At 46.9% G+C, this 19,922-nt stretch overlaps 1 protein-coding gene across 1 annotated transcript; it reads left to right on the top strand.

The window, feature by feature from the left end:
- Positions 1-14,366: 14,366 nt before the first annotated feature.
- LOC123046735 (uncharacterized) lies at positions 14,367-16,332 on the top strand. The gene has a single exon (XM_044470158.1). The coding sequence runs from the start codon at positions 14,379-14,381 to the stop codon at positions 15,831-15,833; it is 1,455 nt and encodes a 484-aa protein (XP_044326093.1). The 5' UTR covers positions 14,367-14,378; the 3' UTR covers positions 15,834-16,332.
- Positions 16,333-19,922: the final 3,590 nt, after the last annotated feature.

The raw sequence follows: 19,922 nt of genomic DNA, 5'->3' as shown, positions 1-19,922 counted from the left end.
AAATACTTCAGGAATGGTCTTCTCCATCCCCTTCATATTGAAGTTCATCACAAAGCTCTTGTAGCTCGGTGGAAGCGACTGGAGGATTCTGTCAATGACCGCATCATCCGGGAGATTAACTCCTAGCTGAGTCAAGCGGTTATGTAACCCAGACATAGTGAGTATGTGCTCACTGACAGAACTATTTTCCTCCATCTTACAGCTGAAGAATTTGTCGGAGACTTCATATCTCTCGACCCGGGCATGAGCTTGAAAACCATTTTCAGCTCTTCGAACATCTCATATGCTCCATGTCTCTCAAAACGCTTTTGGAGCCCCGGCTCTAGGCTGTAAAGCATGCCGCACTGAACGAGGGAGTAGTCATCGGTACGTGCCTGCCAAGCGTTCATAACGTCTTGTTCTGCAGGGAGAACAGGTGCGTCACCCAGCGGTGCTTGTAGGACATAATCTTTCTTGGCAGCTATGAGGATGATCCTCAGGTTCCGGACCCAGTCCGTATAGTTGTTGCCATCGTCTTTCAGCTTGGTTTTCTCTAGGAACGCGTTGGAGTTGAGGACTATGTTGGCCATTTGATCTACAAGACATATTGTAAAGATTTTAGACTAAGTTCATCTAATCAAATTATTCAATGAACTCCCACTTAGATAGACATCCCTCTTCTAGTCATCTAAGTATAACATGATCCGAGTCAATTAGGCCGTGTCCGATCATCACGTGAGACGGACTAGTCAACGTCGGTGAATGTCTTCATGTTGATCGTATCTTCTATATGACTCATGCTCGACCTTTCGGTCTTCTGTGTTCTGAGGCCATGTCTATACACATGCTAGGCTCGTCAAGTTAACCCTAAGTGTTTTGCATGTGTAAAACTGTCTTACACCCGTTGTATGTGAACGTAAGGATCTATCACACCAGATCATCACGTGGTGCTTCGAAACGACGAACTTTAGCAACGGTGCACAGTTAGGGGAGAACACTTCTTGAAATTGTTTTGAGGGATCATCTTATTTACTATCGTCGTTCTAAGCAAACAAGATGAAAAACATGATAAACATCACATGCAATCAAATAATAATAGTGACATGATATGGCCAATATCACACAGCTCCTTTGATCTCCATCTTGGGGCTCCATGATCATCTTGTCACCGGTATGACACCATGATCTCCATCATCATGATCTCCATCATTGTGTCTCCATGAAGTTGCTCGCCAACTATTACTTCTACTACTATGGCTAACGCGTTTAGCAATAAAGTAAAGTAATTTACATGGCATTTCTCAATGACACGCAGGTCATACAAAAACAAAGACAACTCCTATGGCTCCTGCCGGTTGTCATACTCATCGACATGCAAGTCGTGATTCCTATTACAATAGCATGAACATCTCATACATAACATATAGATCATTCATCATTCATCACAACTTTGGCCATATCATATCACAAAGCACTTGCTGCAAAAACAAGTTAGACGTCCTCTAATTGTTGTCGCATGTTTTACGTGGCTGAAGTAGGGCTCTAGCAAGAACGTTTTCTTACCTACGTGAAAGCCACAACGTGATTTGTCAACTTCTATTTACCCTTCATAAGGACCCTTTTCATCGAATCCGCTCCAACTAAAGTAGGAGAGACAGACACCCGCCAGCCACCTTATGCAACTAGTGCATGTTAGTCGGTGGAACCGGTCTCACGTAAGCGTACGTGTAAGGTTGGTCCGGGCCGCTTCATCCCACAATACCATTGAAGCAAGATAAGACTAGTAACGGCAAGAAAGTTGACAACATCTACGCCCACAACAAATTGTGTTCTACTCGCGCAAGAAGAACTACGCATAGACCTAGCTCATGATGCCACTGTTGGGGAACGTTGCAGAAAACAAAAAATTTCCTACGGTTTCACCAAGATCCATCTATGAGTTCATCTAGCAACGAGTGATTAGATGCATCTACGTACCTTGTAGATCGCGAGCGGAAGCGTTCAAAGAACGGGGATGATGTAGTCGAACACGACGTGATCCAAATCACCGGAGATCCTAGCACCGAACGGACGGCACCTCTGCGTTCAACACACGTATAGAACAGCCACGTCTCCTCCTTCTTGATCCAGCAAGGGGAGAGGAGAGGTTGAGGGAGATGGCACCAGCAGCAGCACGACGGCGTGGTGTTGATGGAGCTGCAGTACTCCGGCAGGGCTTCGCCAAGCGCTATGGAGGAGGAGGAGGTGTTGGAGAGGGAGAAGGAGGCAACCAAAGGCGTAGGATGAAAGCCCTCCTTCCCCCACTATATATAGGAGGGCCAAGGGGGGCTCCGGCCCTAGGAGATCCAATCTCCTAGGGGGGTGCGGCCAAGGGGGAGGAATCCCTCCTCCCCAAGGCACCTAGGAGGTGCCTTCCCCTCCTAGGACTCTTCCTCCCTTGAAACCCTAGGCGCATGGGCCTCTTGGGGCTGGTGCCCTTGGCCCATGTAGGCCAAGGCGCACCCCCTACAGCCCATGTGGCCCCCCGGGACAGGTGGCCCCACCCGGTGGACCCCCGGGACCCTTCCAGTGGTCCCGGTACAATACCGATAACCCCGAAACTTGTCCCGATGCCCGAAACAGAACTTCCCATATATAAATCTTTACCTCCGGACCATTCTGGAACTCCTCGTGACGTCCGATATCTCATCCGGGACTCCGAACAACATTCGGGTTACTGCATATACATATCCCTACAACCCTAGCGTCACCGAACCTTAAGTGTGTAGACCCTACGGGTTCGGGAGACATGTAGACATGACCGAGATCGCTCTCCGGTCAATAACCAACAGCGGGATCTGGATACCCATGTTGGCTCCCACATGCTCCACGATGATCTCATCGGATGAACCACGATGTCGAGGATTCAAGCAACCCCGTATACAATTCCCTTTGTCAATCGGTATGTTACTTGCCCGAGATCCGATCGTCGGTATCCCAATACCTCGTTCAACCTCGTTACCGGCAAGTCACTTTACTCGTACCGTAATGCATGATCCCGTGACCAGACACTTGATCACTCTGAGCTCATTATGATGATGCATTACCGAGTGGGCCCAGTGATACCTCTCCGTCATGCGGAGTGACAAATCCCAGTCTTGATCCATGTCAACCCAACAGACACTTTCAGAGATACCCGTAGTATACCTTTATAGTCACCCAATTATGTTGTGACGTTTGGTATACCCAAAGCACTCCTACGGTATCCGGGAGTTACACGATCTCATGGTCTAAGGAAAAGATACTTGACATTGGAAAACTCTAGCAAACGAACTATACGATCTCATGCTATGTTTAGGATTGGGTCTTGTCCATCACATCATTCTCCTAATGATGTGATCTCGTTATCAATGACATCCAATGTCCATAGTCAGGAAACCATGACTATCTGTTGATCAACGAGCTAGTCAACTAGAGGCTTACTAGGGACATGTTGGTGTCTATTATTCACACATGTATTACGATTTCCGGATAATACAATTATAGCATGAATAAAGACAATTATCATGAACAAGGAAATATAATAATAATGCTTTTATTATTGCCTCTAGGGCATATTTCCAACACGTCGGTGGTGGGGCGCTGGAGCGGCGCGTGGCAGAGAGGGAGAGGAAGAGGAGAAGAGGAAGCGTGGAGAAGGCGCGTGGCGCGCGCATCACTTTTATAGGTGCGCACGAGCTGGCGCCTTTTCGTGCGCGTGCGCAAACGGTTCCCACGCGCGCTTGTTTCCCGCGGCCGCTCGAGCGTGGCAAACCGCCCCGCGCGCGCGCGTCGTTTGGGGCGGCCAACGCTCTTAGTAGACCTATTTCTTTCATGGTAAGCCAGATAGTACCGGTATTAATTATAGTTTAGTGGCTCTGATCCCTTAAGGGTAAAGATGCCAAGCAAGTCCAAACAATTTAGACTATATGTCTTCAGAATGTTAGTTTTAATTTTTCAACAAAAGCAAAATGATGTGATTGTTAAAACAGACATTGGAAATCATATGGTAGAGTAAAATGGCTCTGTGTACATTTGCCATAGATGGAAGGGTTCCCACCTGTTTGGGTTGATTGGGTGATGCACATTTTTGGAGGTAGGCATGTATAGATCAAAGTTAACAACACAATTGGAGACTATTTTCAGATTCCATGTCTCCCCTCACTTTTGAGTTAGTTGTTGATGCATCATCTATTCTTTTAGATAATGCTAAAAAACCTAAGGGTGCGTTTGGTTGCAAGGGTGGTCAGGGATGAGTTGGGATCGTCCAGAAAATAGACATGTTTGGTTATAAAGCACTTTATGGTTCCACTAAAAAAAGAGAATATGCCATGAAGATGTTGAACGGGTCCACCCCAAAGAATCAGTCAAATCAAATGGCCACCCTTTGTATGCATGACCATGTGAGCATGACTAGGAGTCTCATCCAAATAATTAGCCCATCTCTTATATACAGCCAAACATATGGATTGAATGATTCGATCCCCAAAAAATTGGATGGTCTAAACCCATTCATACCGGGCTTATGGGAGATCTATAGAGGATGATGTCAATATGCTCCAATATGTAGATGATGCCATATTTCTTTTGCAAGATGATTAGGAAAGTGCATATAATGTGAATCTCTCTCTCTCTCTCTCTCCCCCCCTCTCTCTCTCTCTCTCTCACACACACACAAACTTTCATAAGATTGAGCTTCCCATTTGGGGAGGGGGAAAAGGTGAAGTTGAAAACTACATGAAAAATCTTTACTTGTCGTGTTGCTAAGTTGTGTATAAACTACCTAGGTATGCATGTTAATATATAAAACATAGAATCATTAAACAAATATTGCAAACATGTATAAAACAAAATTGAGAAAGGATGTGGTAGTTGGTAGGGAGACTTCTGGCCATTAGTGGTAGATTGATTGTGATACAGTCTTTCCCTACCATGCCTACCTTTATGATGTCCTTTATGAACTTCCTGTTGGAGTGAGAAAATGATATATATTTTAGTGTAAGATTAATTTGGCAAGAAGTTGAAGGTATATCATCTAGTGATGTGGCCTAATGCTATTGTGCTTAAAGATCTTCGGGGGTCTGGGTATTGAAAACTTAACAATGATGAGCAAAACCTTAATTTCAAAATGGTCTTGGAAGTTGGCCAATACTTATAGAGTCTGGAAAAGATAACATGAGAATAAGTATGTGAAAAGGTAATGCATGTCTGGTTTACAACCCAAATGAGGTGATTCCCAATCCTGGTCTAGAATTTTGCACTATAGGAAAAAAATTGGCATGCGCAAACATTGTGTCGGGGATGGAAAAAGGACCCAGTTTTGGGAAGACTGGTGGATTGAGAACAAACCCCTTGTGCAATCATATCCACACATGTATAGCATAGGTTTTGATAATATCATTATTGTGTCAGATGTGTTTGAGTTGGGATTTGCCTCAATTACCTTTTGTCGTACTCTATGGGTGATATTCTCTTGTTACGGGAGATTATACAAGAGGTGTGTGAAGAATTTCAATGTAAGTATCATTGTATCAAATGGACTTTATCCTCCACTAGGCAACTTTTGTTCAAAACAATGTGATGATAATGTCGAGTGCCCCCACATTTTTTGTGGAAGACAAAAAAGCCATTGAGAATTGCATATTCTTAAGGCTGATTCTGAAAAATAGCTTCTACTTAAAGATAAATAGCTTAGAAGGGGCTGACAAGGAAATTGCTCTAGTTAGTTATGTCACAAAAAAGAAACTATTGATTGCCTCTTTCGCAATGTTCTTTGGATAGGCTTATGTGGATTCCAAGACTTGGGAAATAGGTCTGATATGTCTCAAACGTATCTACAATTTTTGCTATGTGCATGCTACTTTTATATCATTATTACATAGTTTTGGCATATTTTTATATAATTTTATTAGACTAAGATATTAATCCAATGCGAGTTGTTGCTTTCTGCATGTTTTGGACTTCTTACAAAAACACTGTTTTGGGGACTAAAAAATCCAAGGAAAATATGGACGAAGTTTCATATCAGGAAGGAGCCAAAGGCCACTGGAGGCACCCTAGTGGGCCCCACATGGGGAGTTTGCATGAAGGGAATGGGTCGTGATGTGGGCCTGTGTTCACACCCTAGGGCGCCTCTCCACGGCCTCTTGATGCTCCTGCCTTTATATTCTTCAGAAAACCATCGAAAGATTTATCGAGAAATATTTGTTGCCCCCTCCTCACATTGCATGATGATCCAATTTGAAGACCTTTTCCGGTGCTTTGTCGAAGGGGAAATTCATCACCCGAGCTATCTTCATCATCCTTGTTGCCAGCATCTCCATGTGTGAGTTTCCCTCCTTGGACTATGGGTCCATAACATTATCTAGATGGCATCCTCTCCCCCTTGTTTCTCAATACAAAGATCACATGAGCTTCCCTATATGATCCATTCGATGTAATTCCCGATGTTCTTGTTGCAGTGTGATGAATGGTCACTCTATGATCACTAGTAAATACATACGTGCAATGCACGTTAATATTAGGTTGGAAATTAATTACAGTTTTATATTAGGTAGGATATCAATTATGTGTTCATTTCATTTTACATTAGGTAGGATATCAGGTACACATTAAATATGTGATTAGCACGTATGTTGATATTTAGTACTCCCTCCATTCCACAATATAGTGCGTCCGCGCTTCCCGAGATCCAAGTTTGATTGTAAATTTAACCAACGACACCGACTGTGGCGGGAGCAAAAATTATATCACTGAATTCATACTGAAAATACGAATTCAGTGGTATAATTTTTGCTCCCGCCGATGCCGGTCTCGTTGGTTAACTTTATGGTCAAACTTCAATCTCGAGAAGCGCAGACACACTACATTGTGGAACGGAGGGAGTATGATATTAGTTGCAAGCAAAACACGTTGAGCACTCACCACTGGAATAATCTAGGTTGTTGGATTGACATGGTTTTTGATGGACGAGATTAACTGGATTTGCCCCTTTGAGAAATTTTATGTTGGTATAGATATCAATTTCTTTTGAATTATTTGCGGCATTATTTATAGACATATATGCTCTTTCTATTAATTATTCTATCATTGTCCATGTTTAGATGAATGATCCCTGAGAGACAATTGTGTATGTTAGATAGGTTTAATCTTGAGAGTATTCCATCCGAGTGTCCGAAAGGGAAAATGCTTGTATTGTGTTATTGCCACTAAGGATAAAAGATAGTTGACTAGTTGTCTCGGTGATGAGCCGCAGGCAAAGAAAATATACTATCTACATTATATTGCATTGCTTAACACAATGCTCTGTTTTCACTTAATACTTAAGAAATGCATGCTGGATAAAGGGCTTGGGTGTAGTATTAACTATAGATGTAGTTAGATAACGGTCTATAGATCCAATAATGTAATGCCTATACGCATCATGAGATATGTGATCGCATCATAAATACTAATACAGAAATGTAATTTGTTCACCGCACATATGTTATCTAGAGAGATGCCACCGGTGAAATTGTGGACCTCAGTCATTTATTCCACATGATCACAACCACAGCCACTTTATTTTATGTTCTTTTACAATCTGAACATTTATTTACAATTGCTTACAATCATCAATTCCAACCATAAAATATATTAGTACTTTTGACTAGCAAAACTAGTGAGGTTGACACCCTCAGTACAAGTGTTGGGGACCAAGTGAAGTCTTTTAGTTGTGTGTAGGCACTGATCATTGACTCTCGGTCAAGAACTCCGTGGATTAATACATTGGTTCTTAACTGAGGGAAATATTTACTTCTCACCACAAAACCTTGCACTTTAGGGACGAACAACTGATTTCACCAAACATAAAGATTACTTGGAAATATCAGTAGCAACATTTCATGACCAGTGGGGTTTTTGTTGTCTTCTTGGCGCTGTAGAATACGAGAAAATGATCATGTTTTGATAATGTGAGAATGAACACCCCGTGAGGCGTGCTACACCTGGTGAGTAATCTCATAACTTTTTGGTCCATATACTGCAATAAAAATACGAACATTGAGAAGCGTTCATTTGGGGAACAAGAATGTTTGAACAAGTAGCAAGTGAACCTTTCAGGGTGACGAATGGATAGTGGTCGGGATCAAGATTAATTGTTGGCCGATGGATGCTCTGGTGATGGTGTAACAGTTGGTGATTGTTTGTACGGGCGAGGAAGCACTTTCATAGTGGCTTTCCTTACTTCTCCCTTCATGGTTCCCCTGATGTTGTATTGTTGGTACTCGTCAGTGTTAGAAAGGAGAGAGAGGTTTGGTGGAATAGTCCGTTCATTGTATTGCTTGAGCCTCGTGGACATATATATAGGAGTACAAAGACCAATTTGGAGTACAAGACAAGGCAGGACCAAATCCTAGTCTATCATATACTTCCTAATAATCTTATACTCAACATCCCCCCGCAGTCACAACGGTAGCGACCCAGACGGTGAGACTGGAGAAGAATCCAAAGGCAAGCCGACGGACACCCCCCACAGTCGTAACGGTCGACGCATCACGGAAGTCATGACTGGAGTGGAAACCAACGAGGTTGCTCAAGCAGGCGGTAGCCCTTTGTGCCGTTTGTCGATGTAGCCGAGAGTGTGTGTGGTGGAGCCGTGGTCGAGGTAGTCGTGCGAAGAATGCCATGGTCGATGTCGAGTCGGGGTGGCCGGTGTCGAGGAAGTCGTCGTGGAGCCGCGTGCGGAAAGGGGCACCGAGTTAGCATGGGCGCAGTGGTGTCGAAGTAGTGCGCCGGAGAGGAGATGTCATTGACGACGCGTCGCGGCGGGTTTGCCAAGCCCGGGACACATCGTAGACGAAGGCACGCACCGGTGTTGCCAGCATCGGGCATGCGTAGACGGACGAAGACGAAGTTGACAAAGCGCCGCACCAGGCTTGCCAGGCCCGGGGACACGTCGTGGACGAAGGCACGCGACGGTGTTGCCAGCACCGGGCATGCGGAGACTAGGACCTGCACGAGTTGTACGCCATGTCGAAGAAGTCGGAGGGCCAGCATAGAAGAACTCGACGACGGTTGCGGCATCCATCGGCGCCGGGGCCAATGTCACCAATGGTGGTCAGAGTAGACGAAGTGGTCGGGGTAGATGACGGTGACGCTGACGACGGGCTGGTGCTGGATGAAGACGAAGGAGGTGGACAGGCGGCTGCGACGGCTACGGGGTAGCGGCGGCGGCGACGGCCTGACGGCGGCGGCGGTGCTCGAAGTAGGCGGAAAACCCTGACAACGTGACAAAGACCGGCGCGGACGGTGGCGTTCCCGCGCCAAGGGAGATGGCGCGGCGCATACCACGGGAGGTAGTCGCGCGGTGACGGCGGAGTGGACCGCGAGCCACGGCGCTACGGCCCGAAGGGGCGACGCAGCGGTGGCGGGCAGATCGGGGCGACGACGGGAAGACCTCAGGACGGCGGCGGAGACCGCGGGCTTTTTGCATATATAAATTGTTTGATTTGGAGTTACAGTTGAATTACTATGATTTTTAGAAGTTTAGGACATTTTCTGAAAATAATAAATCATTTAAGATTTATTTAAATTCCAGAAAACATTTACTGCATCATCCTGATGTCATGATGATGTCAGCAAGTCAACAGGGCTGGTCCGGGTCAAATCTGACCAGAGGGGCCCACTAGTCTGTGACTCAGGCTGGTTAGGGTCGCAAACAGGTGGGCCTGGTCAACGGCCACGTCAGCAGGGTCAACCCTGACAAATGGGTCCTTTGGATTATAGTTAGACTAAGCAGAAATAAAGCTGGGGTTAATTAGGGCATGGGGCCCATGCGTCAGTGGCCCAGAGGGTTAGTTAGCTGGGTCATTAGTCGCTAGTGACCGTGCCACGTGAGCTTGCCGGAGGCTAACCGGCGACGACCACGGCCGACGGTGGAGGTGCACCGTGCGCTCGCTACGGAGCATCATTTGACGCGTTGTTTGCTCCTACGGGTTCCTGGGAGGAAGGCGCGTCCAAAGAGGCAAGTAGCAGCAGCTGGGGTGGCTGGAGCTGACGGCGGCGAGCTCTTTTGCGGCCGCCAGAGTTCGGGCGAGCTCGGGGTCGAGGCTACAACGGTCTTGGCGATGCGAGGTTAGCACCTATGACGTCTACGCGGCGCGGCGAGGACGTTGGACGCGTTCCCGGGACCAAATGGTCACCGGAGCGTCATCGCCGATGAGCTTTGGCGGCGGCGCTGTCGGGTGAGAGAGGCGCGGCGGCTACGGCATGCTAGGGAGAAGACGGAGAGGGGGGATGATCAGGAGTTCACATAGAACACACGGAGCGGGTCGACTGGCTCGGGGGAGGCCGGAGCTGAGCAGGGCGGTGAAGACGATCTCGGACGCCCGAGGTTGAAGACGAGGGCGATGCAGGCACTATGGTGCTTCCCCGGTTGCGTGGGGCGTCTAGGAGGAAGACGGAGCCGAGGTGGTTCTCTTGGACACGCTGGGTGGACTAGGAAGGGCCGGTGGCCGTGGCTACGGCGAGCGGCGGCGCGCGGCGCAACAGCCCGAAGGGTCGGCGCGACGGAGGAGTGCGGGCCGGTGCAACCGCGGGGACGACCTCGGGACGGCTGCGTGGACCGCGTGCCACGCTCGCTACGGCCCGACGGGGCGACGCAGCGGCGGCGCGAGGGTCGGTGCGGCCACGGGGACGACCAGGAGCGGACGGCCTCGGGGCGGCGGTGGACCGCGGGCCGCAGCACTACAGCCTGAATTGGCGATGCAGCGTTGACGCGGGTCGGTGCAGCCGGGAGAAGAACCACGGGGCGGCGGCGCTGCGGCCCGACGGGGCGACGCAGCGGCAGCCCATTGCTCGATCGGTGGAGGGACGTGCTGAACTCGGGGACGATCTTCACGGGACCTGCAGAGGCGCGCGCAACCGACGGGCCAGGTCGGTCGCATGGCGTAGATGAGGCGGATCGCGGCGGCGGGCGGGTGATCAATCTGATCGTGCGCGAGATGGGGTGGCGGCGGAGTCCAAGATAAAGCCGGCGACGACGGGCGACAGGGCGGCTATGATTGGCCGCCGCATGGCGCGAGGCCGTCGGGTCGGGTGATGCAGAAGTCCCGATCGAAGCAGGGCGGTGATGGCTGGCGCAGGGCGACGGGCGGACCGACGCACGGACGACGGCTGGCCTTGACGGGCCGCCTCGACGCGCGTGGCTGCCGGGTCGGATGAGAGGCCGGCTGGTTGCGCCGGGGTCGAAGTAGAGGCACTCGGTGTCGACGACGGCGGCGGGGGACGCAAACCGATCAAGCATAGATTGGAAAACCAAAAAAAAACGCCGATCAAAGCGACCGGCGAGAGAGCGAAAAAATCCAAAGCAAGGGCTCGGGAAAAAGACTTTGTAGGGCAGCCGATCAACACGACCGGCGGACGAACCCTAGGTACGGGCGGCGCGGCCCCCGGCGGCGGTCATGGAGGCCGACCGCCCCAGGAGCGGCGCGTGGGTGCGGAAGCGGCGGCGGCTAGGGTTTAGAACCCGGAAACTGATACCATGTTAGAAAGGAGAGAGAGGTTTGATGAAATAGTCCGTTCATTGTATTGATTGAGACTCGTGGGCATATGTAGAGGAGTACAAAGACCAACTTGGAGTACAAGACAAGACAGGACCAAATCATAGTCTATTCTATACTTCCTAATAATCTTATGCTCAACAGTCAATGTTGGGCTAAAAAAGACTTCAGTTGATATTAGGTTTTTCTTGGGTATGTACATTATGATTTTCCTTCGCTCTCTTCTAGTTTTGTTTATGTAAAGGATATTGTTTTTGTAGTGAAATTAGGAGAGGGAGCCCTTTAAAAAAATTCATCTTTTATTTTAGCTGAGTTGTTTCGGTCTCAGTGGGGTCATGCCACCACTTGCAAAGGAGGCACGATGGCAAGTCATAGTTTTTGATTAACGTGTCACTTTTTGTGTGCGTGATTTGAAGTTCTACGGGCCTTGCTAGCTACTGAGAACTTTGTGTATCAGTGTTGTTATGTCGCCAGCTAGTGACTTCTATCGACTTTGCTAGCTACTAGTACAAGAGAAAGGGTACCAGTGTTTATGTCACAAAACTCACTTTTTTTACTACTCCCTCCGTTTGGAATTACTTGTCTCGAAAATGGATGTATCTAAAACTAAAATACATCTAGATACATCCATTTTGGCGACAAGTAGTTCCGAACGGATTGAGTACATCCAAGGCCGGAGAGCTTCTATGCGATGCTCTTTGCGTCAATATGTCTACCTTTCGCATAGGGCGTTCCGATGAAACGTCAGATTTAGCGCTCAGCGCTATAGCGAGTGATTCCTTTGGGTTTTTTTTTCAGTTTTTAATTAGTTTTACTTGCTTTTCTCTTTGGTTGATGAAAACACCTGATTTTTTTCTAAAAACAACCTTTTTTGAAAATTAAGAAAGTAAATGGGAATATTCTTAAAAATTTATGAACATTTGTAAAATGTGTGTGTTCTAAATTTGCAAGTTTTCAAAGAACTTGTAGATTTTAAATTTCAGGAAACTGTTTGAAAGAAAATAAAATCATAAAAAGAAAAGCCGGAGAAAACATAAAGTTAAAAATTAAAAAGGTAAAAACCAGTATAGAAACAAGAAAAAAAACAAAAAAAAACGGAATAATACATTCTAGAACATTCCTAAAACCACAATAAACCGGATCCAATCATTCCAGAAGCCGGAACTAACCTAACCTAATTGGGACGGCCCATTGTCTCTCACTCTGTGCATGCAATTGGTCGACAATTTGACGCGATGAATGGCAAACTGGATTTGCCTCCAAAGCGCTTCCGCGAAAGGAATTTAATTGATACGGAAATGTAATTTGTTCACCACACATATGTTACCTGAAGAGATGCCACTGGTGAAATTATAGATCCCGGTCATTTATTTCTCATGATCACAACCACGGTCAATTTACTTTTTGTTCTTTTATGATAGTAACATTTATTTACACTCGCTTACAATCATCAATTCCAATCACAATACATTAATAATTGTAAATAGCAAGGTTAGTGAGGTTGACACCCTCAGTAAAAGTGTTGGGGACCAATTGAAAGTCTTTTAGTTGTGTGTAGGCACTAATCATTGACTCTCAGTCAAGGACTCCATGGATTGATACATTTTGTGTACACCTGATGAGTCATCTCATAAGTTTTTGGACCATATTGCAATAAAAATATGAAAAATGAGAAGCGTTGATTTGGGGAACAAGAATGTTCGAACAAGTAGCAAGTGAACCTTACGGGGCGACAGATGGGATTGGGAAGCACTTTTGTAGTGGCTTTCCTTGCTTCTCCCTCCATGGTTCCCTTGATGTTGTTGGTACTTGTCGGTGTTAGGCTAAAAACTAATTAGTCTATGTTAGGTTTTTGTTGGGATATGTGCATTTTGATTTTTCTTTGTTCTCTTTTAGTTTCGTTTACATAAAAGGACATTGGTTTTGTTAGTGAAATCAGGAGAGGGAGCTCTCTTTCTTTTTTTTTAAAAAAAATCATCTTTTTATTTAACCAATTTGTTTTGGTCGTTGTGGGGTCGTGTAGTGTTGTTATGTCGCTACCTAGTGACTTCTATTGGCTTTGTTAGCTACTAGAAGAGAAATATCACAAAACACACATTTTTACTAGATCCAAAGCTGGAGAGCTCCTACGTGACACACTTTGTGTCAAGATGTCTATCTTTCGCATAGGGGGGCGCTGATGAACCAACCGATTTAGTGCTCAGCCCTATAGCTCCTTTAGGCTTTTCCGACCTTTTTATTAGTTTTTAGTTGGGTTTTCTTTGGTTTTCTAAAATACCTCAAATTTAATTATTTTGAGAAAAGAACATTTTCTGAAAATTAAGAACACTTCCTTGAAATAATGTGAACATTCTTAAATAATATATATAAACAGTCTTTAAACTTTGAACATTTTTCTTAAAATTTTGAAAGCTTTTCAAAAAACTTGAACATATTAAATTCCAGGAACATTGTTTGAAAGAAAATAAGACTAAGAAAAATAAACCCAGAAAAAACATAAAGTAAAAAATAAAAGGATAATAATCAGTAGAGAAACAAGAAAAGAAAAACGAAAAAACAGAATAAAACATTCTAGAACCTTCCTTAAATTAAAAAAAGGACCCAAACATTCCAGAAACCGGACTAACCTAACCTAATTGGGCCGGCCCATTCTCTCTGACTGTGTGCACGCAGTTGGTCGACAATTTGACGCGATAAACGGCAAACTGGATTTGCCTCCAAAGCGATTCCGCAAAAGGCCCCCTTCCAAAACCCTAGACTCTCAAACCGCCGGACAGCCGCCACCCCCCAACCCCGCAGCAACTCAACCGACCCCCCCCCCCCCCCCCCACCTCGTCACCCATGGCGGCGCGCGAGGGCCAGAGCGACCCGCATCGCCGGGAGCCTGGCCAGCGCCGCCCCATGTGCGCCGTCTGCACCAAGCCCCTGAGCGTCTGCCTCTGCGGCCGCCTCCGCGGCCCCCCGCTGGACACCACCGTCGGCGTCACCGTGCTGCAGCACACCATGGAGGTCCGGCACCCGCTCAGCTCCATCCGTGTTGCCCGCCTCGGCCTCCGCAACCTCGCCGTCACCCAAGTCACCGACGTCAACCACCGCGCCAGCTTCCTCCTCAGGACGCTCGGCGGCGCCACGACCTCGAATCTTGCAGACGGAGAAACTGGTGTTGGCGCCTCCCTTGCCGGAAATCATGATGGTTCGGCTGTTTCTGGGCAGACTGGCATACAAGATGGTGATGGTTTCGAGCCAAGCCAAGGCAAAAGATTGAATCATGCAAAGTGCAGTGATTCTGAAGATATGGGGATCAATCCTTTCGGTGTTCATTTGGGTGAGGAAAATGCCACTATTGCAATCTCTAGGAAAGCTGGTGGTGAAGGATTAGATAATGGGGAAATAAGCAATGGTGTTTCCTCTGATCTGGATCGAGAAGTTGGCGGTGTCATTGAATGTGACTCTAATGGTGATGAGTGTTTCAGATTCGAGAAGGCGAAAAGCAATGAACATGCTGAAGATTTTGAAAGGCCAGTCTCAGCCGCAAATCAGTCGGAAAGCTATGTAGCCAATGCCGTTAATGCTGACGGCCAACACAGAAGTGAGACATGTGTGACATATAAGGTACATGCTGATCTGCCTCACCCTTTAGTTGAAACTACCTCAGTTAATGGTATTTGCACTGAAAATGTTGAAGTTGGTGTTGTTACTGGAGAAGGTTGGGCCGTGGAAAATATGGAAAAGTGCTCTGTTGCTTATACAGAAACGGAACTCAAGATTGACATTGAGCGCGGCGTAAAGCCCAAAATCAGATGGTTGTGCAGAGGTTCTGTTGGTCAAGGAGCTATCTCGAATGGCTTTACTGTCACGAAAATACAGAAGAACAAGTCCAGACGTACAGGTGAAGTCTCGGAGTTTGAGGAATTTTCCATCACCATACCGCCACATGCAGCTCTGCTATTTCCATGCCAGGGTGCAATCAGCCTTGATGCTTTAGATTGTCAGGTGAAACATTTGATTGTGTTGGATGGCACCTGGGCAAAGGCGCAGCGGATGTACCATGAGAATCCATGGCTACAACTTCTGCCACACGTGAAGCTAGAATCAGATAAGGTTAGCTTGTACAGCGAGGTGAGGCAGGAGCCAAAGGCCGGGTGCTTGTCGACCATTGAGAGCATAGTTATCACCATGAAGAAACTTGGAGAGGATGAGATGGGTTTGGATGATGTTCTGTCTGTTTTCGAGTCAATGATTATTGATCAGCGGCGTTGCAAGGAAGAGAACTGGAAACCAAAACTAAAGCCATAGTATTGGGTCCCACTGTTTTGATCTAATTTTTTGACGGGTGTTTGATCTAATTTTTATTGGGGACTTCTGGATGCATTTTCGGTCCAGATGTTTTCTGTATCATTATTTCATACTGAGTGATTAAACAGGCCAGCATTTCTGGACAGTGTTTTTGTTCGCCTCCACTTTCAGAGCTGCAAGGATGGAGCATACTACCAACCCTGTTCTCAGTGTAACTATTTCCCCATAACCACTGAGCTGGTGTGTATTTTTGATGACTCTGAACATGATGTGTTTGTTCCTGCTTCATACAACTATTAGCTGGATAAAATCAAAGCATTGCCACTGCAGAGATGAGTACTTGGGATTAAAAGGAGAGTCAGTTTCCTGCAATGAATCAGTTTTTCTTGATTGGATTTACAAACTCCCATGTCAACAAAACCAAGAGTACATTGCTCATATTCCACTCCATGTCTTCAAATTTTGGTGGAAACATGTAATATTACGGTGCATACTCTACTATCACTCTGTCCACATCTTGCTTTATGCTGTCTCAACATGCAATTTCATTTGGCTTCATACCTTTATAAGTTTTTGTCATATGAAATGTGGCCTCTGCTAAAACAAAACCATGTCAATTTTCACAAGCATATTGGCGAACCGGCTATCACAGTATGATTTAAATGTTCTCTTGATTAACCCATACACAACATACAGCAAAAGGCGTATCAGATTGTGGTTTAGCAAGCAGTCTCACACACATATGTACAATGCATGACAAGGCCTTTTCAGACTGTTATTGAACTGTATGATCGTGGACATCAGTATTTTCCTGAGCTCATGGCTGATGTCCTGATGTTCTATGCATCTAAAATAGCGCCCAAAACCAGAGTCTCGTTCTATACATTGTCTGCGTTTCAATTTTTGGACACACTTTTAACCACACATCTGAAATTATTATCCTGGACACAGTTTAACCACACATCTGAAATTATCTATTACCTCTGTCCCAAAATTCTTGTCTTATATACAGTAGTGCTTGTCTTATACAGTAGTACTTGTCTTATACAGTAGTATTTGTCTAGATATGAATGTATTTAACTCTAAAATATGACCAGAGACATCCGTATCTAAAACAAGAATTTTGGAACGGAGAGAGTATGACATTTATAGCTAATAATATAAGAAAAGCCACCAATCGTAGCCGCTTACAGTTCTTATCTGCCGGCCGCAGCGAGCTTGCACTTGACCATCTGGAACACGAGTACACGACAGCCGGCGTGCCCGGCAGTGCGAGCTGCAGCTTGAGCGTGCATCTGGCCTGGAACTTACTCGCTGTAGTGCGACTGGTACCTGACCTCGCCCCACAGCGCCACCTCCTCCTCGAACACCCCCGTCAGGTTCTCCTTGCTGAACTCGGCGTCGCCTATCAAGATTAACCTCCACGTACATGGATGTCCTGCTGCAGGCCGTTGTTGACGATCCTAGCTAGCGCTTGGAAGTGGATGTGCAGCTGCCGGTCGTAGCTGAACGTCCTACCGCAGCTGCACATCCTCGTCCAAACTCTAACTAGGATCGTACGTGAATGAGTTCGTGAATCGTGATGGAGTGCTGCTGCTTGTGCATATCTGTGGAAACTAACTATATCCTCGACGGTGCTGAGAGCTTGTGTGATCGTACGTGGAAGATAGATATAGACCAAGCTGGCTACCTAGCGTGCAGCGGTGGTAAACTAACTACACACGACAAGTATTATTCCCACGTGAACCTTTAAGTTTAAGCATGCGTGATACGAAGCCGGCCGTGTAAGTCGTCGGCCTCGGCATCTCACCTGGTGGTACCAGTGGCAGATGCTCCATTGTTCCCTTTCTTTCTATAACTAGCAAGATCAGCATATGAAGCACAAAACGTGGCCTTCTGTCAGGACAAATGACAAGGGAGTCGTAACTGTATTAAGTTGAACCCATCGAGTGGCTCATTGTGCCAACTCCTATCGACATGCTTCTTATTGTTGTGATTTTTACAAGATGGATTAACTAGTATCATGCTTCCTGTTGTGTATGTTGTCCAAATAGTCTCACCTCACAAGTGAAGGAACCGCTAAAAAAAACCTTTATAAGTGTTTCTCTTCCACATATTATTGGAGCTTGAGAAGAGGAGTGATTCCCGCGCGCACCTCCATCCTCCGCCATGCCTTGCCCCCGCGCGCGTGCCGTGATCGAGCCGAGTTCAGACCTATGTTATGTGTGCGCTTATTTTTTTCATCGGGAATGGTTAATTAATTATGAGTATCTGAGACGTCGGATCGTGGATTGTTGATGACTGGGGCATGTTTCCAACCCACGTCTCCCTCCACAACTGAATATATATACTGGAGGCGTTGACAACCCTAGCCGTCACCCAGATCAGACCGCATCTGCCCCACCTGCTCGCACACTCCCCCACCATTGTTTCACTCACTGATGTTGCTTCCGGCGATCCCATCCCGTCCACCGCATGTACGATTGAACGAGAGAGCAGACCTCCAGAACTCCGCCCTTTGCGATCCTACACCGTGAGAAGGACGATTAGGTTTCTGGAGAGCATCTCCGACGCGACTGCTCACCATTGTTCGCCTTTGTCTGCTACTTCGACTGCATCCTCGTTCTCCTCGACATCACCGTGTCCATCAAATCTGAGAAGAAGGCCGCATAGGACATCGCCGCCGCCCACGACTACAACCTGGCCGGAGGGTATAATTTGTTTATCTCTCTCCTGTTTATTCCCGTGGTCACTAGGCTTGATGTTTACGTAGATGTACCTACTGTATGAGCTTGCATGGTTAGGTATCAGTACCATATTAATACTATCAATGCCATGCTCATGATTTACTTCTGGATTAGATTAATCAAAAAATTGCGACTTTACTCAACATATGTTCCCTAACAAGTGTTGTTGTTGTTGTGCGCGCGCGCGCGTGCGTGTCTAATTCGGTGAAATTGCAAGGTACGATGGGGGCGAATTTTGCAAGATAATTTAAATTATTGGAATTTTGTGATTTAGGGAAGTTGTAGTTTAGAAAGAAAAAAAAGGGGAACTAGAGTTGAGAGACTGAGTCGTTGGGTCTTGAGATTGATGAAGTTATCAAATGTGGCTTGCTATGAACGGGAACATCATTTCCCACTTAAGAATGTTTCGTTTTTATGAGACACCAAAGCGTCAAACCCTAGTCTTTTATCACTGATAAGCCAAGGGTACCACTAACCTCCTAACAATTGGTTGGTTCTCAGCAGCAGGAGTAGGAGTACCTTCTAAACTCTCATTAACCCAATCGATGACCCATCGATCCTAAGGGCATCTCCAATGCCGACCCTGAAACCACCCGCAACAGTCCGGACCACGCGGTCCGGACGTGTTTTGCCATCCAACATGGTCTTGTATCGGTCCCCTCAGTGGTCCAGACGCACTTTTTCCTGCAAAACAGAGACAAAACATGGGGAGGGGGCTTTGCGGGCGTCCGGACCACTGCCAAGTCCGCATCTGACTACACTGGCCCACCATTAACCCCCTCCCTCGCCCGGGCGCGCTTCCTACCCGAAACAGTCAGCGCCGCTCCATAGCGTCAGTGCCGCATTCATGCGCAGCCAGAGCGGACGCGACCTCTCACTGCTGCTGGCATTGAAGTGGCGCACCGGCTGAGAGAACGTTGACAACGCCACTTCCCGGTGTAGGTGACTGCTCCGTGTTCAAACGACACCCCATTCGTCCGCCGTGCTGAATTAATAATAGGGGGTTGCCGAGGAACATACTTCGGCATCACTCGTCCATCCGTCGCCGCCCACCATTAACCACACCGTTGTGGCCCATTGCCATCCGACCACTATATAAACACCAGCCCTGGCCATAGCCACAGTTATCCTCCTTCGGCCCTTTTGTCCTTTCCGCATCACGCCCGTCATGGCCTCCTTGCGCTCCAAAGCCCTCTGGGACACCCTCTCTTTGGAGTCGAAGAAGGAGATGGCCACCATTGCTGCCGGCCAGCAGGCTAGCCGGCAAACGGAGGCCGGTGACGCCCCAATGGAGGACGATCCGACTCTACCCTCCTCGTCGATGCATGCTGGCCCCACCATC

The sequence above is a fragment of the Triticum aestivum genome, chromosome 2B (assembly GCF_018294505.1).
Source record: "Triticum aestivum cultivar Chinese Spring chromosome 2B, IWGSC CS RefSeq v2.1, whole genome shotgun sequence".
NCBI lineage: Eukaryota > Viridiplantae > Streptophyta > Magnoliopsida > Poales > Poaceae > Triticum > Triticum aestivum.
Note: the sequence above shows the minus strand (reverse complement) of the source record. Positions and strands in the feature narration are given on the sequence as shown.